General features: G+C 40.1%; 1 protein-coding gene across 1 annotated transcript in view; it reads right to left on the minus strand.

The window, feature by feature from the left end:
* Positions 1–25697, minus strand: part of SLC17A8 (solute carrier family 17 (vesicular glutamate transporter), member 8) — a 25969-nt gene extending 272 nt beyond the window's left edge. The window contains exons 1-12 of the mRNA XM_009999043.1: positions 25597–25697; positions 18257–18509; positions 15438–15556; positions 10521–10635; positions 9990–10077; positions 7060–7146; positions 6011–6150; positions 4307–4456; positions 4034–4166; positions 2628–2738; positions 666–793; positions 1–56 (exon numbers count right to left, since the gene is read on the minus strand). Coding sequence (XP_009997345.1) covers positions 1–56; positions 666–793; positions 2628–2738; positions 4034–4166; positions 4307–4456; positions 6011–6150; positions 7060–7146; positions 9990–10077; positions 10521–10635; positions 15438–15556; positions 18257–18509; positions 25597–25697 — 1481 coding nt within the window. The remainder of the gene's footprint in view (positions 57–665; positions 794–2627; positions 2739–4033; positions 4167–4306; positions 4457–6010; positions 6151–7059; positions 7147–9989; positions 10078–10520; positions 10636–15437; positions 15557–18256; positions 18510–25596) is intronic.
* Positions 25698–26539: the final 842 nt, after the last annotated feature.

Consider the following 26539-nt stretch of genomic DNA (forward strand, 5'->3'; position numbering starts at 1 on the left):
CCACTGTAATGTACCAGGGCTGCGATCAGAAAAACATTTTGCCATTCTTCACGGGTCTGAAAGAATGGTGCCAGTCTCATTAAGTTTGCAGTAAAAAGCAAGATTACTCTCTGAATTACACCATGAGTTAGCACATACTGCACAATGACCATGATCATTGATTCCCAACGTTACAGGGAGAACAATTTATGAGACATTGTGAAGATTTTTTTTTTTTCCATTACAATGACTAACAAAATAAAACAAGAGATTTTTTTTTCCTCACAGTGAAGTTTCTCTCTTGCATGTGAGAGAATATTCATGGAGTTGGAAATTCAGGGATTTCTCTAGCAACTAAGTTAATCTTATTGTAGATTACTGATTTCTTAGAAACCCTACCAGGGATGTGTTGTAGAGGAGCTTCCCAAGTACTGTAAGCATTACCCAGTAGTATGGAGATATTGCAGAGTCTCAACCACAGGTGGTATAAAATATCTCCCTATATTTAGTTTATAATAAATTAGAATCTGTCCCCTGTGATGTTGTACAAGTGAATGTTATAGAGACAAGAACAGAAAACAGCTGCAGAGATCGATGATGAAATGGAGTTCCCAGGAAGCTCCAAAATATCTTAACTTCTGTTGCATTACCTAATTCTTTTCCTAGAAAACACAGAGGAATGTTACCTTATGTTTTGTCATTGCACCAACGATGAGCGGGCACACCATGCCTGACAGTGTCCCCACGCCGTTGGAGATCCCCATCAGAATGCTGGCGTAACGCGGGGCTATGTCCAAGTGGTTCACGTTGAATCCTACAACAAATGAGAGACAATGGTCAGCTATAAGTCTTTGCACTACCAGACCAACAGGGCTTTCAAACAGCCCTTTTGTCTGAAGAAGCCTGGAAAAGGTAGGAAACCTTCTATTACATATAACAGAAGGAAGAGTGGCATTTTCTTGGTGATAAAGATGGAAGATAGGTTGCAATTCTCTATTATTTTTTGAAACACCTTTTATTTTCTCAGCTTTTGGGATCATGTTGTAGACAAATAAAGTTGGGTTTGGCCTCTTTTAAAGTATCTGGGCTTCCCATCTTTTTATACTGAAACACTGCACTCAGCAAATATTTTTAATTAAAGAATGAATGCCTCATGTTAGTCAAATGTCTGATATCTATTTATTTAGGTAGGAATGGTTTTTAATACATGTTTTCCGGTACTTTAAGTGGTAGTTTAACAACATGATAGAAATGGAATATAAACCAGCAGGAAAAACAATTACCCTTACTATAGCGTATCTTCTGGGTACATATATTATTAAGAAATAATTTTTTAAAAATAGTAAAACTCAGCTCAGGTAATTATCTTGCTTTAGTTACTGACAATTAGTCATATGGACTATGGGTAGTAACAAAAAAGGGTGATGAATTCCAAGTCCATCATTAGGGCAACAAAGATGATTGAGGGACTGGAGCATCTCTCTTACGAGGCTGAGAGAGCTGGGACTCTTTAGCCTGGAGAAGAGAAGGCTGAGGAGAGATCTTATTAATGCCTGTAAGTATCTAAAGGGTGGGTACAAGGAGGATGGAGCCAGACTTTTTTCAGTAGTTCCCAGTTACAGGCTGAGGAGCAACAGGAACAAGCTGGAACATAAGAAGTTCCATTTAAATATGAGGAAAAATCTTCTTTACTATGAGGGTGACAGAGCACTGGAACAGGCTGCCCAGGGAGTTTGTGGAGTCCCCTTCTGTGGAGATATTCAAGACACGCCTGGATGCAGCCCTGAGTAACGTTCTCTAGGGAATCCTGCTTTAGCTGGGGAGTTGGACTAGATGATCTCTAGAGGTCCCTTCCAAATCTGACAATTCTGTGATTCCATGGCATTATGTACAGTAAAAAGTTGAGTACTGGGAAAATCATGCAATAAAAATTGATTGTTAGAAATAGCCTGCTATGCAAGCCCCTCGTAACTGAGTAGCAAAACTACTTCTCATCTGCATAATCCTGAAACAACTGGAGACCAGCAGTTACTTTGTTCATCAATTTTGCTCAATAGATTCATCTTCTTGGCAGCCTGCTAGCTGATAGCCTTTTATCTCCATAACAAAAGGGGGTTTTTTAAGAACCATGGTACTGGTAGAGCTACAAACATAATTCTGAGACTGGCAAGACCCATGAAAGGGTGAGAAACAGCTCTTCTGGAGGAGTGCTGGTTATAGGACACAACAGAGAGAGGACTGACCCAGAAAGCAGAAACCGGTAGCTAGGACTGGGAGCGGAGTTACAACTGATAGCCTTTGAGCAACTATTAATCCAGAGTGGTTCCATCACTCTCCTTTGAGAGATACTTTTTATACAAGAAGAGTAGGTGGCTGACACTGTAAAAGTATGTTAGAAAATAACAGCCCAAAGCTGATGTAAATTGGAATCAATAAAGGGAAGATTCTTTCAAAGCTTCATGTCATGTGTGCAACACTTCTCATAAATACTGAGGTTAAATGATTTTTTAAATGGGAAGAAATAAGGAATATTCCTTAAGCAGCCACATTAAGAGCAAGCCGAATTATAGAAATTATGACAGGAAGAACAGTAGGGATAACAACATTACTTTTATCATAAAAAGTAAAACCAGTAATAAGATTCTTACCTGAAATGGCAAAGCCACTGAAGCCTACTGCTAACACCAGAAAGGAAATAGCCACACCTTTTGTATGAGAATAACCAACAACCAAAAGCAAGGTTGCTTCCATCCCAAAGCCTTCAAATGAAACACATGGGAATAAATTACATTTACACTACTATTGGTCATGGAGATAGTGAAAAGGTCTAGCCAGAATAGCAACTTAAAATTAGACAAAATTCTTTGGTATCTTATAACTATTCTTGAACGTACTTGGAAGTTTTGTGAATTCATGGTAATATTTTAATATTTATGATTTGGGAATATACTTTATTCTCCCTGATGCTCTCTAAATGACCCAGGAAGTTGGAGAAGTTAAGTCACTGAGCAGTACAGGGAAACAATGAGAGAATGACTCCATGCAAAGTGCTGCAAAATTCACAAGCACAAAAACATGATAGGGAAAGGAGGAAAATACTTATTGCCTTCAATTTCTCATGGTTGTAGTGATGTGAGGTATTCTTGGTAAATGGAACAAAAAAGCATTTTACATGCACATGTGCCATCAACACAATAGGATATCCCTGAGCACTGCAGGAAACTTTCAGTGTTTGCCACTACTGCAAATTAACATTTCCTAATATGTAAGACTACAGTCCTTCTGTTTAGTTTATTTTTTTAATGACACTGAAAAAAACACTGAAGATAGAATGAATCTGAGAATCCTTTGTGAAGATGCATAGTCAAGCTGCATGTCATCTCTGACTGCAGGCATCTCTATTTCACGCAGTCTATGCTATCCATAAATAATGGCTAATAGCCAGGAATTTGCAGTGGAGAATGACTCCACAGGCTATCTGGCTTGAAATTTTTCTATAATTTATAATCATTCTTACATTAGGTGTCACTGATTTTTCAGTTCAGCCACTGAACTGGCACAAATTATTCTGTGATGAGTAAAAATGAGTTTGTCCATACCTTATGCTTTCATTTTTTTTACACAACCCTTCCACTGGTCTAAACTTGCGAGTGGATTCAGCTGGAAGTAGTAGATGGGAACATGGCCAGTTATTTCAAGACTGTATCTACTGGGAAGGGAGTTCTCAGACACCACATGGTTAGCTTGTCTGTACAAGTTTGCAGAATGAGGCCTACTTGATTGTGCTACTCTTCTGGGCCAGCCCCTATTATCCTTTTAATTATTAACCAGGCTTCTTCCCTCCTCCCTTTTAAAAAGCATGTTCACACGAGTTAGGATTTATAACATGAGGACATCAAACATCAGCTCTCCACTAAATGCTTCAGATTAACCAGCTATAAATGCAATTTAGAGTAATTTGTCTCCTGTTAAAATTAAACATGGATGAAACTATGGTAGTTGCATCAACTTCAGCACACAATTTAAGTATCATATTTTCAGAATCGAATAGTACCTCCACAATTCATGACCTTCCTTACAGTGGTTGTGGTTAAAATCTTCCTGCTCCTTAAGAAATCAGCTAGCTGCCCTCCAATGGGTACAATGATTGTCATGACCATGTGAGGAACTGCTGACAAAAGGCCAACCTGCAATTAGAAAAATGAGTGCTTACTGCCTGTGTCCTCTCTCAGGATTTAGGGGGGAAAGAACCCTTCTTCACCCCCTTTTTTTTTTTTTCCCATTAAACACTTTATATCCTGGATCCTTGTGTGGAACAGATATTTACCTTGCTTATTGCAAATCCAAAGACTTCTTCAAAGTAAGCAGGCTGACTTATAAGGAGCAAATAGAAGGTCCAGCTTCTGCAGAAGTTTGCCACAATGATTGCATAAACTGGCATTGAAGTGAAAAATCTCTTCCAGGGGGTACTGAATTTCTAGGAAGAAAAAAAATATTGAAGGGATTTTTGAGTAAGTAGAAGGCAAAATAAAGAGACAAGTATCCTTTGGTACCAGGACTATCCAATTAGTTGCATCCAATTTACACTGCAAATCACTTAAACTGCAAGTGAAAGATGTTTCCTGGGTAAGTGGCAAACAACTGGTAGAGAAACTTTCTTGGAACAGTTAGGGTATTTCAGATGACTCCTATGTATTACTCTACTTACTAAAATTGCACTGGAATCCTGCCATTGGGATAAAAGAATCAATAGCAGAATCAAAGAAAACTAGAGAAAACCCTGTGCCATTCCCCAGATTTTGGCATGACCCAGTTTGAGACCTTCCACTGAAAGAATTATGAAAAAAAGGATTATCCCAGCTAAGAAATATGCAGCAGCAGAGCAACAGGCAGATGCCTACTTCAACCTAATTAATTTCATTCAGCAAAAAAAGGTCCATGGTACAGGATTTGATTTCTGTAACTCGCTTTTGGCATTTCCCATTTCTATTTATGCTGCAATGCCCCATTCAGCTGGAACAAAAAACAATTCAGAGCCCTATTCAATTATAATAGAATTCAAATCAGGAGCTGAAATATGTAACTATGGCAATATCCCTTGACAGTCTTTTTTTTTTTTTTTTTCCAAGCATTAGTTATATTCTACAGGCAATCATATACCTGCAGTTGTGTGTGAACACATGATGGTGGAACTAGTTTCCTCTGCAGTAGAATCACTGTACAGGAAGGGTATACCACGACCTGGAACAAGTATGTGTGTCTCCAGCCAAGACCCAAGTGACTTCAAGCAAAATTCAGGAGCATGCCAAAAAGAAGAGTCTGGTACTTTATACTGTCAGCAAGGCTACCAAGAACATGTAGAGAAAAGAGTCTGGAGTTATTTGGTTCCAGAATATTCAAGAGTAAAAGCCAACATGGTACAGTTTATCAAGAAACAGCTTTGGTTTTCAGCACTAGCAAAAATACCTAAGGGAATGGAGATGTTTGATGGGAATATAGGTTTAAGCTTTAAGTTCTCAGGATCTGCCAGGATCCTCTCAGAGAGAGAATAGAAGTTAAACAAGGAGCTGAGCTTCTATGAGAATGAGCAGGGCAGAAACCCTGTTCTTGAGTTTTCAGAATTTCAGTCATTGTCAATAAGAGCTCAAAAGGGAACTGGATAATTAACATCTGCAGCCAATTTCTTATTTAGCCATTTTGATTAATACATTTTTTAGAATATGATAGTTACTCAAGAGCAGGAGATCAGAGAGTGTTGTTTCCCCTCTCTCCCCAGTCCTTTATCTCCCTAGGTTGGGCAGGGTTTATGAGCCAAGAGTTAAAACAGCACTATGTGTTTTGACTTAAACTCAACTCCTCCTGTCCACCTGCATGAGCCTGAATCCTGTAATTTTCATAAAAGGAAAAGCCCCTAAATATCAACAGCAAATATTTCTGCTGCTCTTACACAGCTAATAGTATCCATCTGGTCTCATGCTTATCTCATTCAACTTGCTCACAAATTATAACCAGAAAAGCCCTTTCTACTTACACTTGCACTAGCTAGGCTGGCTCCTTCTCCAATACTTGTTTCTATGTATATCTTCTCTTCGTCGGTTATTGTTGGATGTGCAGCAGGGCTCTCATAGGCGTGAAGGAGCCAGAACATGTACCAAACAATCCCAAACATTCCTGGAGAGGCAGAAAAAGCAAAGCTAAGTTTGAAAAACTAATAAAGCTACACTGCAGTATCTGCAGGCTTTGAAGGTTATTTCAAGAGCAAATTAAAGCAAATCTGTGTAGCAAATATGAGTATGATAACTAACTCTGTGTATATTGTGTGCCTGCTTGCAAAGCATTTAAGCATTTTGTCACTTATATTATGTGATACACGTAGGGCAGAAAAAAAGACAGAAGTAAAGCTTTATATGGGACCTGGGAAAGGAAAAAAGCAGACTGGTCATAACATGATCACAATCTACATAAAAGAACTTCATGATCAGATTGCAATGGCAGATCTTCTGGTGTGTGCTGTGTCTCCAGATAGAACCTGTATTAACTGGGTTCCTGATGTGCAAGGCTGGGTTTAAGCCAGCTCTGCCACCTACTGCAGGGGAAGCATGAGGCATGACCATTAACCATGAGGCTGTACCCATGTGATGGGACCACTTTCTAAAGGTGCCAATGCTTTATGGAGGGTGGGCAGCATGGAGCAGATGTCTCAGGGCAGAAGGTTTCAGAGGCATTTGGCTCCCCATTAGCACCATATGCTGTAGCATTCACTGTTGGTGTGTGCTCCAGGACAGATACCACATGAGTGTTTGTGCTACAGAGCAACCTTTGCAACTGCATCTAACCCTGTCACTGAAGCTGCAAACCAGTCGTGACGATTTTAAAACATTTTACATCACATGATTACAAAATTAAAGTTTTCAGAAGCTACAATAATTAGAGAATAAATTGGAACACCCATTTGCAACCCCTTCATTCCCCAAAATTACTTTAATCCATACTCGTTAAACAGGTTTAACAAAACTGCTGGCAGTACCTGGCAGTAGCTGGCAGGCTAGTCTCAGAGATCCTTTGTGTTAAGCAACTCACCATAAATATAGAAGACTGATGACCACCCGATGTACTGGACCAGCACACCTGCCAGCGGCATGGCAACCACTGCACCTGCATAAGACCCTGGAGGAGAAAAGGGATTAATAAAACTTGCCAGCTATGATAGGCACACCCAGCCTTCAGTGCAGATGATCCAGGTAGTTGCTCATCTGGGCAGAATTGAAAGGACACGTCTGGTTAATTGGCGCCGTGATTTCTTGTGAACATGGGGACTTGGATGACAACTGTAGCATTTACCTTGGGGTGGTGGGAAGGACTGGTGCTCACTTGCATGGGATCACCAGTTTTATTTTGCTGTTGGAATGCCCTGTAGGTAAATGGGATTTGCAAATCCAAGACTGATAGCAAACCACCAGGCAGACATGACCCGTATGTGTGCACTTAAGTGGGGAATTCCACCTAACCCCATGGTGTATGAGGTAAGCTCTGGAGAAGCTAATGGCCCAAGTTTCAGAAGCCTTCTTGATGTCCAGAAGTCCTGAGGACTGCAGATATCTGCAGATATGAATGCAGTTGGGAGGCTCTTGTCATGGGCCAAGCCCCATGACCCACTGCTAGTGGAGGGGGTGTTCAGACCAACACTGAGCCTCTTTAACCATGGTTGGTTCATATCAGCAACATGAGCAAACAGCTGGAATACACAGGCAGAAGCTGACAGGGAAAAAAAAGAATAAAAAAGTGGTCTGTGCCAAGGTTTCTGATTGGGAAATATATAATACTGATTAAATATATTTCCAAGTGACTTGAAGAAAGAGATTAATGAAATTTAAGTGCTCAGAAAGGAATCTTCATGAAGACCCTAGGGAGACTTAATGCAATCTGAACATTTGGTTTCAGTGCAAGATGGTGCCACTGGATTCACATGTGAGAAGTGTTGCTTTGATTTATTCTAGGAAATGAGGTGCTAGTGTTTTTGAGAGTATTACTACCTCATTAATGAACAGTTGTTAATGATCTACTTGTTAGCAATACTTCTATGTACAGGTTCACAGTGACCCTTCTTCCTCATCTCTGTGCAATTTATTCTTCCTACAGCAGTAGCAAAGCCTCAGGCAAGAATATAGACAGAGAAACCAGGAATCTGGATAACATGTGGTTTCTTAATTTTTCCGGTGCTCCTGTGCACCTTTCAAGTGCAAAAATGGGTGATTTGTAGCCACTAAAATGGGTGCTGGGCTGCAGGCTAGATGTTTCTCTATGCAGTGCTAGGATTTCAAGCAGAGAGCATTGAGGGTGGAGAGGCTTCCCTTTTGGTCTGTTCTTCTGCAGAAAATGCAAACATTTAAATAATCTCTAAATCCTCAAGTAATATGAAGTAAAAATAAAATTCCCATAATATGAAAAGCTGCTTTTTTCCTCTTGTATTTTTTCTCCTGTGTTTTATTGCCTTATTTTCTTTAGCCTTTCACTGCTGATGGACAGACTGCTTTTAAATCTGACTTCTGTATTTTCTATTACAGACATTCTGTACAAATATAAAATACAAATACAGAGTATCTTCTCTTACAGACATTCACCTTCAGCTGGCTTTACCCTACCAGCTGTGTTTATTTTCGTTGTTTTCTCTTCCATGTTTCCCAACCGACTACTCTTCAAAGTCTTACTATTTCTGATTTTTCTGGAGTATTACTAGACATCCACTCCTTGTCCCAATTTCCCTCTTACAAATTGGAAGGGACACACCAAATATAGATGACGAGGGCATCTTAGAGGGAAATGACAGAATGAAGTAACAAGTAAGGCCTTTCCCTTCATTCCCAACACAGTGCATTTGAAACTACACCATTTCTGCCCTGTACTCTGCATATCTGGACTTTTAGGGGTAAAAAAGGCAGAAAGAGTACATTTGTATTATGACTTACATTTAACCATCCACTCAAACGCAGCCTGGAGCTGGTAGGGAGATATTGTCATTCACCATTTACCCTGGAATTAATACCTAATTGACAATTGCAGGGTTATCAAGAGAAGATTAAGACATTAGGTAGGAGAGGAGGAGGGGACAGCTCCTGGACTAGACCTGGGAAATGATACTCACAGGTATGATACTCACAGTCGTATTTTCTGGTAAGAAAGGGTGGGACAGAGTGACCTGTGGCAAAACCTGCTACCTGGAGGATGGAATTGAAAGTACAAAAGCCTTTTGTTTTGTTTTGTTTTGGGTTTTTTGTTAGTGTTGCTGTGAGCAAAAAAGTATCTTTCTTGAAGAACAAGGTGTAAAATCTCAGTATTCTTCCTGCTCCCTGCATCATAACAAGGTTTAAGGCTCTTGCCAGAGGCTAGAAGCATTCTAAATGGAATGAGAGTTTGCTTTCTCCCAACTTTACACTTGATTACAATCCCCAAACTCTTCTGAAATTTCCCACAAGCCATCTTCCAGAAGGCCAGCAGTCATCATTGGAAAGGCACCCAGATAAGAGAGCAAAGTACAAGGCTGATCATAACACAAAACAGAGTGAAGCAGAACAGCCAGCAGCAGGAAGTTACATCACCTCCACTGCAGTATATTGAGCAGCCAGCCTGAAGTACTCAAGTCCTTTTAAGATACTTTTAAAAGTGCATACTTGCTTAGGAGGGTCAATTTAGTATGTATAATTAATGGAATCCCTAGGGTTATAGAAAATTAATGGAAAAAAAGAAGTGTGACTTCTCTTGTATGATTTCTCTTGACCCATTTTAGTTTACTATGAGAGCCATTCTGAGGGTTGGCTTTAAATGAGAAAATGGTGACACATTAAACAAAAAGACTCTTCGGTCCCTGAGCTCAGTGTACAAGCCAAACAGGTATGTGCGCAAGTACAGCAAAGGGCAGAAGGTTTACATTTTCATTTAAAATCATTAAAATCATTAAAACATGTCTAATAGGAATATGTAGTTACGTAAAGGGTATAAGCCTATCAACTTACCACAGAACGATGTGGTGGCCAATCTGCTTCTCTCCAGGGGAGGAGCCCACTTACTCCACATCCCATGGCAGGCTGGGTAGGTGACACCCTGCAGACATTTCACACATCATGTGATTGGTTTTCACTGCATTCCTGTTTCAAGCAGTTGCTGATACTGTTCAAACTGTGTAGATGTTTGTCACCATGGAATGATGTAGGAAGGGTCAGAGAAGCCTGGGAGAGTTTTGCTGTTTGAGTATGAAGATTGCAAACTAATTTGAAGAATCACTTAAATAGTAATGTGTCCTGAGGTAAAAATGCTGGTTAGCATGTGCAGTGGATGGCACAAGGAAACTCAAATAGCTTGAACTGCAGCACCAGAAACCTAAACTATTTATTTCCTTTTAAGTAAACTTAAAACTATAAATTGGTACAATTAAAAGATTGTCATCTGATAATGAGTAACAAGTAAAACTATATAATGGTCAACTTTTTAGAACCAAACATCCAAAACCAAATGATGTACAAAATCAAAAAGGTGAGTGCTCCTACCTCCACCAGACCTTGCAGAATCCTTACAAACATCACACACCCATAATGCACTCTTGCTGCAGAGGGGATGAACATGTTCAGTGTAGATGTTAGGAAGATAGCTGCTCCAAATACCCTATGGAAAGAAAAAACAAAAAAACCAAAAAACAGCAAGAAAAGGAATACAATTACTGTCTGCTTTTCAGAAGCAATGCTGTTCTCAGGTACAGTCTCAGAGACCATCTTACCTACTGCCATCTCACCAAACCAAACAGATGGAAAGGCCCCTTATGGGCAAAAATCCCCATGTGGTCAATCCATTTACGTCTCTGAACGGAACAGAAGTTTTACATACACTTAAACAAAGGTGCTGAATTTTAATTTGTGTCAGAGGAATAGATACGGGCATTGGGACAGGAGGTTAAGCTGTTTATAGGAGTCCTGACCTAAGGATTCCTATCCTGGGAAGTACTTAAACTCTATTATATCAATAGAGTTTAACTTGAATCAGATAAATTCTGGTTTAAGTGCCTGTCTGAACATGGGCATGTGCTAGTGAGTTCAACTTGCTGCTGCTGTAATGTGTAACAGGGCTGTTAAGATCAAGCTCTCTTCAACAACACTTCTCCAAATCACAGCTGCAGGTGTCCTTTGTGACTATGACATAGAAGGGGCATTTCTACAAGACAGCTTCTGTGGAAAACATGATATAAACATAGTTGTTACCCTGCTTGGGAAGAGCACTTGCTGCAGCTAGGCACAAGTCAGTCATGGCTCTAAGTGCACCTGAGGCCCAGTGCCTTTGGGAAATCTTTTGCAGCCTCCAGAATGTTAGCATCCATTAAAGGAAAGAGCAGCGGAAACCTCTGTGTAGGGGTGATAGATCCAAACAGCATCCTTGAAAGTCCAGACCACTCATTGGCCTCGGGGTAGCACTCAAAACTGTGTTTTCCTCACTCTCTGCACTCTGTGGAAGCTTTTCCCAGCACAAACATGGGCTTTCCTGTATTTCAGTGGTGCACACTTACTGCCCTATATCAATAATGAACAACACTGACACTAGACATCAAAGACAGCTGGGCTAAAGGACAGGCATTTCAGTATGTTTTGGGTTGCAGGTTTGCCAGGCACTGATGCTGCAGTGCAAGGGAAAAGCATTCCTGGGTACCCAGCTCATGAAAGGGCATCTGGGAAGCTTGTTTCAAAACACAAGCCTCTGCACCATGAAAAACACCCCTGGAAACCAGGAGACTAGGAATAACCTGCTGAAATAATAATTGAAATTACTACTATCAGTGGGAATGAGCTGCGCTTGATTCATTAGATTTCATACATCTTCACATCTAACTGACTCAGATTTCCTCAGGTTTCCTTTCTGTGTAACAAATGGGGATCAATAGCTGCGTCCTGCACAGTCTGAATATCAAGAGCTCATTGCTCCAGCATCTGTGGAAGTTGATACACTGGAGGATCTCCTCTAGGATCCTGTTACAGCACTAAAAAATATGAGAACTGGCAGTGGGAGTTCTCCACAACTCTCAAGCACCATTTAAATTCAATGGAGTACTACTAATCTTCAGTAGTTCACAGTCATCTTTGTGTTGCCTGCCATTCAGAGCAGCTGGGTCTGGCTCCCTGCGGACTTGCCTTTGTGTAGGGGATCTTCCCGTGTGCAAGCAGAAAGTTGCGGCAGTTGGTGGCCCTGGGGACCCCAGCACTTTGGATATGGGAAGTCAGCCCAAAGCTGTCCTGCCTTGCTCCAAGACTCAAGGTGACACCCTGAAAATTAAGCAGCCCCTTTTGTTCAAGGCCCTCAGCTCCCAGCTGCACTGATGTAGCCAGCAATATGCTGCTGTTTGTGGAGCAAAATTCATGTTCCTTTCTCAAACTACTAAAATTCAGCAACTTTTAACAGGCTTTGAATTGTCTTGTTAAGCATGTGGCATTTCAGAAAGACACATTAAGCTTCCTTCTGATATACAATTGGTATTAGACAGATACTTGTGAGAAATCATGTGCTTTGGACAACAGGAGTATTTCTATCCCTTTTGCTTTTTCTGCCAGAGACATACACAGACCTTAATATGCGTAACTGTTTGCCATGCTCGACTTAAAAATACATATAAACTTTTAATACCTTTCATTGCCATTCTTTTCTTTTTCTTTTTTAAATACAGATTTCAATTGTTTATGTTTCAGTCTCTTTTTAAAAGGTTATTCACAGGAAATAGATGTCACTTCATTTTTTAAATCTGGTTTTACTGTTCCCAGTAGAATTAATGGTAGTGTCATAGCACAAAGAATCTATAGTCAGCACAGTTTCATCTAAATTCTGTGCACCTATTGAGAAAAACAACCGTCCATGCCTTGACAGCTCATAATCTGAATGACAAGAAAGCACTCAACAGATCAACACAAAAGCAAAGAGGCTGGTTAGACTGGCAGAGAGAAGTGACAAATGAATGGGTTTATATGGAAAGCAGTCTGAAAATCTGAATTAGAATACAAAGCCTATGATCATATCTTGATATTCAAGGTCAAGAAAACATTTAACTGAGAAATAAGTATTACTTAGCTCTCTATTATGATCTGTGAAAAAAAGAGGTTTACACATTGCTTGCTTTCCAATAAGAAATATCAGGTCCATTATCATAATGCTATTGACAGTCTCAGGGAATTACAGCAAATTATGTGAATTAATAAGCACCCGAAAAACTAAGCCATAAGAAAGAGATTGGTTTTAATTATTCAAACAGCTGGTTCTGAAGAGTCAGTTTCCAATCTCTGCTACCTCATTTAGCACCATCTCTTAATGTGCCTAGCTTGTAAATGCACCATTTACGCTGAGTTAAAACCAGTCAATCATCTCCTACTATTGAAGATGTTGAGTAGTGTTCCTACAGAGAGGCAGTATCTTTCTAGCATTTCATTGCTGTTTGTCCCAAAGACATTGGTCCTCATAACAAACAAAATTATCCCAGTTCCGTTCAGTTATTTCATACATTCTTTTCTTCTCACTGCCATGATCCTTGGCCAGCTGCCCCTTTGGGATCAAAACAAACTTCCTCTGCAACAGATTCCTGTGCCCAGCAGGGCCCTGTTACTGAAAACCGGTATCAGGAGGTGCCTTGTGTTTCACATAGCATTGTCACCACCAAACAATGATGAAATTACATTTGGGTATATGTTTGAGGACAAGCAGCAAGTCAAAGGGACAATGCCACCAAATGGTTCATGAACTTTTGAGTGGGATGCAGAGACACAAAATTTGGATGAATGTATAAAGCAAATTACTTGGTTTTAGATTGGTTTTGTGCAAAACCGTAAGACACCCAACATTTTCAGCTGTTCTGAGGTTCATTTGAATCCCACATTATTACAAATGGTCATTTGCACAGAGAAGTGCCTGTGGTGGGGGCATCCATGTATGTTCAAAGTTAGACAGTGCTGAGCAGAATTTAAATGGGTGACAAAGGAGTCTGTACCTAAGTCTATAATGTCAATAATAGGATAGAATAATATACTCATTTCCAGAGTGCAGTTGGGACAAAAGAGAACATTTGTCTTTCTAGGGAGAGTGGATTGACAAACTGTCACAAGATCTCCTGGTTTCCTGCCCTGTGTCTTAGAAAGAAAACAGACCTTCTGAAACAGAAACTCAGCACCACTGTTGAATCTACTCAAGCTGATGCTAGTTGGATAAACAAGGAATAAAGGAAAAACATGGTGTTAGCCAGATCTGTGAATCCTAGTACTACAAACATAAATTCTCTTTTATTCCAGCCTTTGGGATATTGTTGTACCTCAGCAAATTCTACTCCAAAAATAATTTATGATAGTAAAATCCATAATTTTATATTGTAATATAGCATCAGATTGAGTCTGAAAGTCTCGTGGGGACAGAAATACAACTTTCTGTGCAAATGCACAACACATACCTAAGGAGGTAGGCAGCTAAAAGAATACATTGATTTACAGTATGAACATGGTTGATTTTACTGTTTGCAAGAAAATTAAGGGAAAAAAAAGCCAAACTAATACTACACTGAATTATACAGCCACCAGTGTGCACATCTGTGTTTTGTGGACCTCTTGCTGCAAAAGATGGTGGCAAGACTAGAAAAGCTTGGAGAAATTACTAAGCTTAGCTAATTTGCTTGTCTTATTCAGTAGACGGAAAAATACTTTGCTTAGGTACTTTTGTGTGGTAGAGGAACGAAAAAATGAGGATGCTGCTAGTGCTGAAGAAGCAGTGAAGACTGAACTTTGAGTAACTTTTGGTTATGGACAGAGGGCAGTTTGGACTGAGCTTCTGGGCAATTCTATGGGATCAGCCTACAACACAGTAAGCATAGAAGAAATCTATATAGGTGCTCAGAGTTCACCAAACAGAAATAATGAAGTTCTATTAGAACTTCTAGGCAATCCTAATTACAGACAGCAGTACTGTAACCAGCCATGGTGGGGCTATCTATGTGCACGAGGATGGATTTGGGTCATCAGAGCATTAATAGTTCTGTAATGCCTACATTTCCAGCTTCAGTCCAAAGGGAATTTTTAAAAGGAGAAGAGCAATTTTTTTTTTTTTTTTGTTAAGTTGAACTAAAAAGCACTATGACAACTTCTGAAAGACATATGCTACAATCATTGTTTGAAGTATTAAGTGTGATTTTCCTAACACTCTCCAGAAAACCTTATTGTTTGGAGAACAAGAAATGCACAAATATTTGAGATGAACAAGCTAAACTTGGAGAATCAGCAACAGATCCCTAATGGAAATGTAGCCAATTTTTGGTTATAGACATAAATACAACAAGTTCAGTTTCAGATGTGTGTTCCTGATACACATCAATTCAGTATATTTGTAATCATCATTTAAACCGTGTAGAACAATCATCAGGCTGTAAAGCTTTATTCCTTTGATTTTCGTTTTCTTACCTGTTAGCAGCCAATTTATTTGAGATGAACCCTCCTGGGATTTGTGTCACAATGTAACCCCAGAAAAAAGAGCCATGAATGAGCCCCACCGTCTCTGGATCCCAGTTGAACTGTGCTTTCTGTAAAGGAAACAGAAAAAAATCTTGTAAGATTAAGTATACTTGTTGCACAATAACCATTATTTGGAAGTCATGAGTCACTCATTCTCCAAATCAAGGTAGTCTCTTTATGCCAGCGTTGCTGAGCTGGAATCCCACCAGTCAGGGCAAAACAATGTCAAATTCACATGTGAGATTATTGCTTTTGTTCTGGGCTTTCAGTTAGGTGGAAAGGAGAGGGGAAATATTTCAGTGAGAAGGGAGCTAACCCTGGCCCTTCACCTTTGCCATGTGCTATTGCTCCACCTCTGGCTGCTTAGTCCTCAAACAAGCTCGGTGTTAAAACAAGGACCTAATGCCTTTTAATGATCACGTCCATTTTCCCATTATTATCAAGGTAGCTCAGGTCCTTTGGGTTGATCAGCTTCCTGGTCAGGCTGCTACTATCCATGTATTATCCATGGTTCTCCTTGTCAGGGCCAAACCCTGACTGTCCACCATCTGCATTGAGTGGTGTGGGAGCAGAGAAGGGGAGGACAAGTCAGGGGGTGTAACACCTGTAGACAAAGCAGTCTGGAAATAAAACTAGGTAACACTAGATAGCTGAATACTCTCTCTTTTATTAAAAGTGATACCAGGTGTAGGTCTGGATTTGGATTTGGAAGGCCACCCAGAGGCTGGTAATCGATCATTCGTAGCCAAAAATGCCTGCTGCCAAGAGAAATGTTTTCACCATACATCTCATCCCTGGATACCAGGCACTTAAGGCTCTTTCTGAACAAGGACATTCTTGTTCTCTGATAAGACTGTTTGATAAACCTTGTTCACAATAGGGATAGCCAAAGCCCCAGGTGAAAAACAGAGGAAATGAAGAAAAGGATGATAGACCCAAGGTGCCCCTCCTGCCCTCCGTTCTGAGAGGTCAGACAGGGCCTGGCTCAGTAAAATCAAACTAAAATAAGGTCAGTGTCAACTTTTCCTCCTTGAACCCTCAGTTCTAAAGAGCCCTTTTGGAGCAAAGAGAAACTGCAACTTGTTCTTAACGGTCATTTTTATGCTAATCACACAGTAAGGAAAGGTGACCAAGCATCATATGAGAATGCAGCACAGATGCCTTTTAGATTCTGAATTTAAAATGTCATTTAAACGCTACAGAAAAGTGAAAACTACAGTGATAAACTTTAACATTTCTGTTTTCTATATTAATTTATGTGTGTAAAAAGAATAGGCTTTCCTTAGTAGGTTGATTTCTTTGTTTCTAAACAACGAAAGTACAAAACAGCTCATTTGACCTGCAGGGAGAAAGATGGCATTAATTAGTCAGGTATACCTTCTGCAAGAGATCTACTTTCCTGTGCTGAGTTACATTGCTGTTTTAAACACCTAATTTTCTACTAGAGATTTCATCTTAGTTTCTAGATAATGTTAAATACTGAAGACAGAAATACTATGAGACATGGAAGAAGTTCCTGTATTAGGACGTGCTCATACCCAAACAGAATAATTTGACATTCATGAGATGGGTTTGTCCACATTTTCTCAAACTACATATTCTGAGCTTAACAACTTTTGCAGGCACATCTTTTCTCTTGCTCCAGGGTGACATATAGCACCAAGAAGTCACAGCAGGACCCCAGGGATCAGGAATTAGGCTGAATAAATACAAATTCAGCAGCAAGTCAAAGCAGCAGGAGCTGGCGGTAGGAGATTGAAGATTAGGAAGAACAAAGAAACTGTCCATTCACTTTAGTAAATCTTTCTGAGGTTTATTGACTCTGTTTAGAAACACTCTGCTTGATAGCTAGAAAGGGGAGAGAAAAACACTGAAGGACTGAACATGACATTATGTGGCAAGAGAAGATATGTTTAATCTGCAGCCCTAGAATCATAAACATCGGGTCTGGTCTTTGCAGATCAGTATCATATTTTTAACTTTGGAATTTTGCTGTAGACATTTTCTGCTATTTTCTTTACTAAAAGTTAAAATATTTGGGAAAAAAAGCTGTTTAATAATTGCACAGCTTTTCATTTATCTCTATAAACACGACAGAAGGTATATATGACAGAAGGTATGTACCAAGGCAGGACTGGGAAAACTAAGGTATGCATTGAACCCACGGTTCTTTGGGTGCTTTGTTAAAGGTTTGTAGACACCTGCTGTGAACCACATGCCATCTACTCCAAATTTGAAAAGAGTTTGGCCCCTAGCTCCACATACTTCTGGACGGAAGGCCGCACTGTCAACAATCTGTAATAACCTGTCACCAAGTTACCGGTGACAACTTTAAAGTCTTGAAAGTCAGCTACTGATCTGAAAAGAGTAAGTGCAGAGCACCATACAACAATTAATCATTCTTTCTGTAGCAGAATCAGAGCGTGCTTCCCCGAGAGACAGTAAAGAGTAAAAGCTTCTGCCACTGCCTCAAAATCTGTCTACAACTGAAAGATCAGGGAACTGATAGACCTGCCAGCCAATTAAGTTCTCATTTCTGAACCTTACCTCTTGTATGACATTGCAAATCATCACATCTTACAGATTTGTAATGGGATTTAGAGACCCAAATAGGAATAAGACACCTATGGGTCTGTGTGAATCCAGACTCCCATGTCTCCCTGTCTCCGTTTTTGACCTATACATGGATACAGTGCTTTGATATGTGTCACTTTGACGATTTTGCAACAAGGTCTGCTCAGAACAGTGAAAGGAAGGCGGTTTCTCACCTGCAGCTCTGGCTTCCCGTTAACATAAACAGTGTTATTGTTCACCATTTCCACGATGGCAACACCCAGGTTGCACCTAATTCCGAAGGAGATGCAGAACCCCAGCCCGCTCATGATGGCAATGATGTAGCGTTTGGGCAGCCCGCAGCAGTGGCAGTCGCAGGCTGCTGGCTGGCGGGTGCTCGCCAGCACCGGCCGCCCCTCTTCTGTCAGCTCAATGTGGTCCTCCTCCACGTTGGTGCCATCGATTTTCCTAAACAGGTGAAGAAAGACAAAACCAAAAAAAAAAAAAAGCTTTACTGCCTCAGTAAATTTTACCGAAATTGGTAGGTGGGCAGTTCAGTGCTCTGGTCTGCTGCTAAATCACCTCCTCACAAGGCGCTTTGTCTCCTGGTGGGGTGAAGGGTTAGTGCTGGGCAGGTTGTAGAAGGTTAGGAGAGCCTGTGCCTTGTCATGAATGACCTCTGAAGTTTGCAAATCCAAGCCACCTAGACAGGCAGCTAGCTGGAAAAAATATTCACAGGCTATTCATGAGCATATTTATAAGAGCTCCATTGAGCTTTGTTGTGACACATTCGGCTGATTGTTAGGAAAATTTCTAATTAGATTTACTAAGCAGAACTGGCAGTAGGTTTCAAGAAAAGGGCTAATGCAGCACAAAGCATGGTTTTGCTTAGCCCAAAACTCTCTGTGTATTTATTTTCATCCTTGAAACAAAAAACAGAGTTATACTGAAGAGAAGTGGCTTTGGTGTCAAAAGCACCTATTTGGTGTTTAAAAGAGCCAGGCCCAGATTTCTTCTGCCTGAAGGGATTTGAAACCACATGTCCTCTCCTCTATGAAACATCCTCTCACCACAAAGACTTAGGTCATTGCAAAGTGAATCCCCACAACTCCTGTTGTTGAATGTGTTGCCCTTTGTGTGAAATACTTAATATTAAATGAGACCTGAAGGAAGAGAGGGACTTTCTAGGCTGTTGATCCACCACTGCTCAGCAGCAGAGACTGTGAGGGCCTTGCCTGGGATCAAATTTGGTGTTTTAACTGCAGTGCCATTGGGAGGAACAGGGAAGGAAGAATCCAGGGATGCAGATTACTCAGGATAGCAGCAAATGGGACCCAGCCGTTTCATCCTGTGAGAGATTACCCACCAGCTACTAACACAGGAGGACAACTCCTCCAGTTTTGCATACCCAGCCTTCCATTTTCTTACAACCAGCCCAGCTGAAAGATTCAAAACAGGACTTTTGTGTTAGCTGGAATTGCATGATAGTGCAATTCAAAATTAGTTTGGTTTCCCGGTCTGATTGGCAATATTCATATCCCGTGCTGTAGGACCAGGGAACGTCTCAGGTAGAATAGACAAGATCAGAAATAACAGAACATGCACCTCTGGACTGGAGTTAAATACTTCCTTTTGTAACATTAACCTCTCCTGCATTTGTTTTAAATGTAGAAAATGGGTCTTCTGACACGCTGAAACACTTCAGCACATGGTTACCTGTAAATACATGACTAGCCCACTACCCACAAGCTTAAGGTTAAGTGTTTCCTAAAGGGAGGCCTCAATCAGCAGTTACATTCTGAAGCCTTTCAGTTGTGGCATTGCTCTGAACAGTGAGCCAGCATCCAGCCCCTTTTGTGCCTGCTGTGAAGCTACTCTCAGTACTGTGAAAATACGAACAATTACTTAATCTAAAGCAAGCCCAGATTGCCCTATATGATGATCAAATTATTCCCTATTTTCTGATAAGGAGTAACTAATTTCCATCTTTCACACATGTGCCTGAATCTGTTTGAAATCTAATGTACTTCAGTTTTCCATATGAACCTCGGCTATAAAGAAACATTGCCAGAGCATATATGGATGTGCTACACCCAGCCAACCTTCACAGTAGCTGGTTGGCTTTCTTCAGAGCATAGGGTTGGTTTAATGAGAGCTTCCTCCAGTTCTCTGCAAATGTCATGTATTAGCCATAATCCAACAGAGAGTACTCTACACTAAAGGTTTTGCACATGCAGGTGGTAAGTATGGCTTTCAGGTGCCATATGAGATTTCACTTTCCAATATGAAAATTCACTTTAAATTCTCAGCATTTCTAGGCTTTACAGCTCCAGGCTAACTGGTACATCACTTACTATGTTGTTCTTTTTATATTCTATCATCAAAATGATACTTCAGCCTTATTCTTCAGAACAAGAAAAAAACCATGGTCCAGCCCAGCAGCTCACACTTCCAAGAAACACTAGGATCAGAGTGGTTTGGGCCAGAAGGGAAAAGTGGCCCAAATTTAATTTAATTTAATTTAACCCCTTGCTCAAAGCAGTGCAACTGCAAAGTTAGATCATTAGCTCATTGTCAGGATGGAGGGAAGACTTTGCTTTAAAGCCAGGTAAGGCAGGAAATGTGATATTACTGTGGTGTTATTGAAGGTGATTGAGATCTTATGATTCACTGGCAGGGAAACAGCATTTGTTAGTGAAATTAGAGTACTGAGAGTAATGCAGTCAGTCACTTTAAAAAGAAGACACCATAAATTCCATGGTCTGTGGGCTAATATAGGTAAGTATAAACTGAATAAAGTACCAAAAAGAAAAAACACCTCAGGAAGTGAAAAGACAACTGAATAATTATTTTTAGAACTGTTGTAATCTCAAAAGGGTTATTAACAAACAAAAAGAAGTAATTTAATTGTCTTCCTCTAACATAATCAAAGATACTGATTGAATTAAATCAAAGCACAATTCCTCAAATTTTTATACCTTTGCCAGGCTCTCTGTTTATAAGAGAGACACTGGACTTTAATTGGTGCATTGTTTTGGGCAAAGATTAGACACATCAAGCAAAGCCAAAACATCTGTTCTGATCTGGACATTTTCAGCTGGCTGTCAATTCACATAGGCATGAAAACTTCCTTTTGCTCCAAATTCACTGTCAAATGTGGTGACCCAGGAGTAGCAATGTGGGTCAGCATTGCCTCTGTGGAGAAATTGTTTCGTTATTGTATTCAACTACACATTAATAAGAGCAGGTTGAGGGCTGACCCATGACCCCAAATTCACGCAGTTTTTTTCACACTCCCAAAACTTAATGTTGACCATTCTGTAGCAGATTTGTCTTTGAGAAGACTATTTTGCAATAGCAGTCCAAAAACTGAGCTGGAATTGACCATTAGGAGTGCAGACGTTCACAAAGCCAGTGTTAGACGTAGCTTTTTGGCTTTATTTTATTGAACAGGTATATAATGAAGGTATGGCAACTCCATTAAAAGATGATAAATGTATCTTCCAATTGATTCATATATTTTGGTGGCACTGCTGAAAGTTTTCACTTGTTATACACCAATGATTCAGAAGAAAACTGCTTCAGAGCCAGGGCTCTCCTCTAGTTATCTGACTAACCTAGGAGATAATTTTGCTGCATGGGAAATGCTTACTCCATACATCAGTCTATTTCCTTTCTTCAACAAACACATAACACTTGGCAAGGAAGAAAAGATAAACTATTTGAAGGTATCTGCATCCATGTTCTGTGACCAAATGTCATAATAACGATATGCAAAATTTCTCTTCCTTATTGAATGACTTCACTCTGACATACACAGAATTTTGGAAAAATGAAAAAAAATTTCAAAAATTCCTATCAGTAGAAAATAAAATCTCAAGAACATATGCGCATATACCAGTCTATATTTATAGGATTTTATCATAGGAATTAGTTATTTCTTCAAATTATAAAGTAGGTGGACTAACATAATACCATTTTGTTTGATTAAAAACACATAGATTCTGCAATAACGGGCAAATGTTAATACTTGACTTCTAGCAGAGACTACAGCTTTTCACAGGCAGCTACAGCACAATCATACACAATGTTCAAATCTCACATCTACAAATCCAGCACCAGCCATCACATGGTACAATTATTGATGATCCTGGCATAACTTCAAAAAACCTACATAGTGACTCTAACAAAATATTATTTATCCAAAAGCAGATACAATCTTCTGAAACCTCATTTACTCTTGGGGGATATGATGAGAATTTGCCACACTGAACTCTGCAACTGATGCATTGCTACAAAATCCAAATATATACAGGCGATCCCACTTAAGTCACCCAGTGCAAGGAACCTCTCCATCTGGTTTCTGCATGGTATTTGCATGGAACTCATGGCATGTTTCAACCATATGCACCATGGGACTGCATCTCACCACTGCTGCACTGCCAGGCTGCAGGGCACCCTTGCGGTCTCTCTTCAGCCCAGCTTCCCTGCATTGAAGAGATGCCCTGTGGGTGCTGCAGCACATTGTATCGCACCCTTTGTGCTACACTAACACCTTTGTACAAGGGCTCTCGCACGATTCACAAACCCGCTGAGTGTGGACACCCCACATTGTGCTCACAGTGCTGTTTGGGCTGCAGTGCACTAAATTGTCTGTACTTGTGCGCAAAGGAAAAACTCAAGAGGACTTAGGATATGATCCAGCACAGGTGGAGGAGCTCTGGTCAAGGCAAGGGTATATTGCCCAGCTTCAAGCTGCAGTTTTTAGCAGTTCAGGCTGTCTAACTCACGAAGGGACATCTGCAGTAGCCAGAACTGTTCCTGGTAGGGCTCAGACTACAGAGACCAGCTGTGTGACACAGCTCATATGACTGCCACATTAACAGTGGCATTATTGAGTTGTAAACCCACTTAATCACTTCTCACTTCAACAGTAAGCCCACAACTGCCATTAGCTGTTCCAAGACTCCTGAAATTCTCAGAGCAGGCAGAGCCTGAGATGCTACATGAGTTCATTAATTTTTCTACAATAATTAATTTACTATACAATAAGTTCACAGAAGCTTCAAAGTGTTTGTGCATGCCTCATGCAGGAAAAGTTAACTTTTCTGGCAAATCTGTAAGACCTGCAGAGCTCCAGCTCTGATATCCATTCACCCAAGCCTTGAATTCTTTTATTATTATTATTATTATTATTGCTCCACTGTATTCAACTAATCAAGAACAAACCAAATTTTGCATTAAAAAAAAAGTACAAAACATCTGATCCATCTTCTAAAACATCATCTAAGACCTCACAAATGAAACCACTGGCAGCAGCCTAAAAGAAGGACCCCTTTGGGGGTCTCTCCAGTTCAATCCCCCTTGCATCCCTTCCAGTTTCCAGCTACACAAAAGTAGCCTTCAGTGGGCAGTCTCTTGTTTTGCCGCACGCACAATATAATTTGAGGTTTCTACACACCTGTGAGGAGGCTGTAAGTCACCTTATGCTGCTTGTGTTTTAGCATTTGAACTTATCTGGGGACAACTACTATGGGGCAACTGGTACCTGGCAGCTGGTCTTGTCTGTCCCTGGTCTCTGTTGTTTGCAAGACAGAGGAACAGTGGTAGGAAGGCAGACACTTGTCGTATTTGTCAAAGCTAGAAAGTATTTTTCTACCCACTTTGCCAGTTTTGATCCCACATCAACACATGGCACCCAGTGAAATCACACTCAGAGACCTAATCAAGAACAGGCATTAATAAAATTAATCATCTCTCAAGTACTACAAAAGAAACCAAATTCTTTGCAGATTTACACCATATTCAAGCAAATTGGAGTGGATGAAGAGTAAGGTTGAGGATGCAGCTGGTACATATGCCTGTGTACCATCATGTAAAACCAGAAGTGTGTGCTCTCCTTTGTAGGCTAAGCTGTAGGGAATTAAGTTCAAGTTGAATATGTGCATGTTTCCTTTCTTATAGAAACATTTAACATGACTTACTTCCTAGAAGACCACTCAACTCACAGCAATTCTTACTTAGATCTGATTGTGACATAATTAAAAAGAAATACTGTTTGTATTTCCTACACTGGCCAGTACATCTGAGAAAGACACCAGGTATATATATATTTTTAAACAGAGAATGATTGAGTCCAGCTAACTCTCTTGTACCTCAACTCAGATTTGGTTTGGTTTGATTCAGTAGCAATGTTGTGTAAGTTGGATGCCAGTACTATAAACTGTGTAGGAACCAGCAGATACATGGCTACAGGAGGAGAGTAATCTGGATAATTTAAAGTTTGCATGCCATTTCCACATAGCAACCCCAGTGCTCACTAAATACAAACCTGACATAATGTTTTAGATCAGAAAAAGAAAAATGGAACCCCTGGAATTACTGTAGAGTGTCATTAACATAAAAACAACAAAATGTCAGACTGCATCTGACATGAAGAAAAGTTAAGTTGAGCTGTGCGGAACCCAGATACTCTCTCCTGATGGTGTAGAAATAGTGTAACTCACAGTCTACCAAGGCATATTAGTAACTTCTTTAAAAGTGTATATGCTTATTTTCTCACACATACATGCTGTAGTACGATACATGTAAACTGTTATACATCTTCTTGTGATCAAAGACACGTTCAGGTGTGACAAGAACTGTATCTCAATTCAAAATAGCATTCCCAAAAGAAAGTAAGGGGATGGCTATGAAAGCAAATATAATTCAATCACTAAAAATATATTCAGTTAAAATGTTCATCTGGTCCATACAAAGATTTAAAACACTTAACACTAAGCATGAAAGAAATGTCACTGAACCCTATGGGTCTCATTTATTGATTACACAAATAAATGTCAGTGGCCATTACTAATAGAAAAAAATCTTCCATTTAAATGTGAAGTCTCTTTCTCTTTATGAAACTGGTCATTTGTTACATTGTACTTTTAGTTATCGAAAAATACAAAACCTTTGTATTTGTTGCTTCACAAACTGTCAGATTAAGATAAAATTCTTAAATCTTCTTTTTCTTTGCTAGCAAACAGCTGTTTCTCCTTTTTCTAATTTGTTAGTCTCAATAAACACACAGATGCATATCTCTACTTAATACATGTTCCCTAACTGATTCAGAATAAGATTTTCAAAAAGTCTCTATAATTTAGGAACATTAAATCTAATTTAAAGAGTGGCATAATTTGGGATTGTTAATTCCCATCAAACCATCAGTTTTTCTCATGCAAGCTAAACCATAGAATTAATTCATATTTAACTATTTTAAAGTTTTTTAATTAAAACACATTTTCATATTCTTTGTGATGTTAGAACATTATTTTCTTACTTATTTTCGCCTTTTTGTTTACTATAAATATTCTGTTATCAATAGTCATACATTCTTGCAACAGTGCTACTTTTACATATTCTGTCTTGCAGCAACGTCTCTCATTATCTGAACTCAAATATTACTTTTGCAACTCTAAATTCTGTCCTATGTGCGTACATTTCCCTGTACTTCCTTTCTCTTTAAATAAATGGAATGAATGGACCTGATTGGGAATTTTATGTTGGGTTTTACCTTCTGAGATTCCCCAGCGAGTCACTAATGGTGTTCTTCACCTCTTCCTTTCCTGGGTTAAAAAATCTTTCCTTCAGGGAATGGAACCCTTTGAAAGGCATTCTGTCTTTCTTCTTCAGAAATCCCTTATGTTAGCAAGCATTCACTTCTGCTGTCATATTTCCCAATGCCAGACTCCGGAGCCTCTGCTGGTCCCTTCAGTGACCTCTGCAGTAACAACCAGTTGCTCAAGAAAGGATCATTGAAAAAATTAAATAAATTAAATAAATAATCAGGACAAATCTTCCAAAGTCAGAAAAGAGCTCTGGACTGAACTCCCCCTGGGACGCACTCAGGCACTCGGCAGTGCAGTTGCAGCAGCTCTGCGGTGCATCTGCGCAGGGTTGGGTACCTGGACGGGGGCAGCTGGTCTGGAGGCTGCAGCTGGTGAGCTGGAGGTGCTGCTGAGGGCTGGTGTCCCCGGGCAGGAGGCTGCTGCTGCCTGCACCAGGGAAGAACCTCAGGCTGGCTGGCTGGGGCTCATTCTTGGTGCCTCCCTCCTTTTCTCCCCCCCTCGCTCTCCCTCCCCTGCCTCTTCACAGCCAGATCCTGTGCAAGGTGGTGCTATAGTAACAGACACAATACCTGTCCTCAAGCTACTCCAGTTCATTAATAAGACCTCATCTATGGCAAAGGCAAGAAGTTTATTAAACATTTATGAGCCATTACTGCATGGGGGAATTATTGCAAGCTTTAGTTCCCATTCACTATGTACCCCCCAGCCAGATGAGCCCCCAGCACCCCAATGCACCTGCTGGTTTGAACCCAAAGCCACCTTCTCCAGACCGGTCATTTATTATTTATGTTCCCAGGCCTTTAGGCAAACAGATACAGAGGTGCCTTGGTGCAATGCTGTTTGAATAAGCAATGAAAGACCAGCTGTAAATTAAATGCACTGCATTTT

This window comes from Chaetura pelagica, unplaced genomic scaffold (assembly GCF_000747805.2).
Source record: "Chaetura pelagica isolate M959 unplaced genomic scaffold, ChaPel_1.0 scaffold725, whole genome shotgun sequence".
NCBI lineage: Eukaryota > Metazoa > Chordata > Aves > Apodiformes > Apodidae > Chaetura > Chaetura pelagica.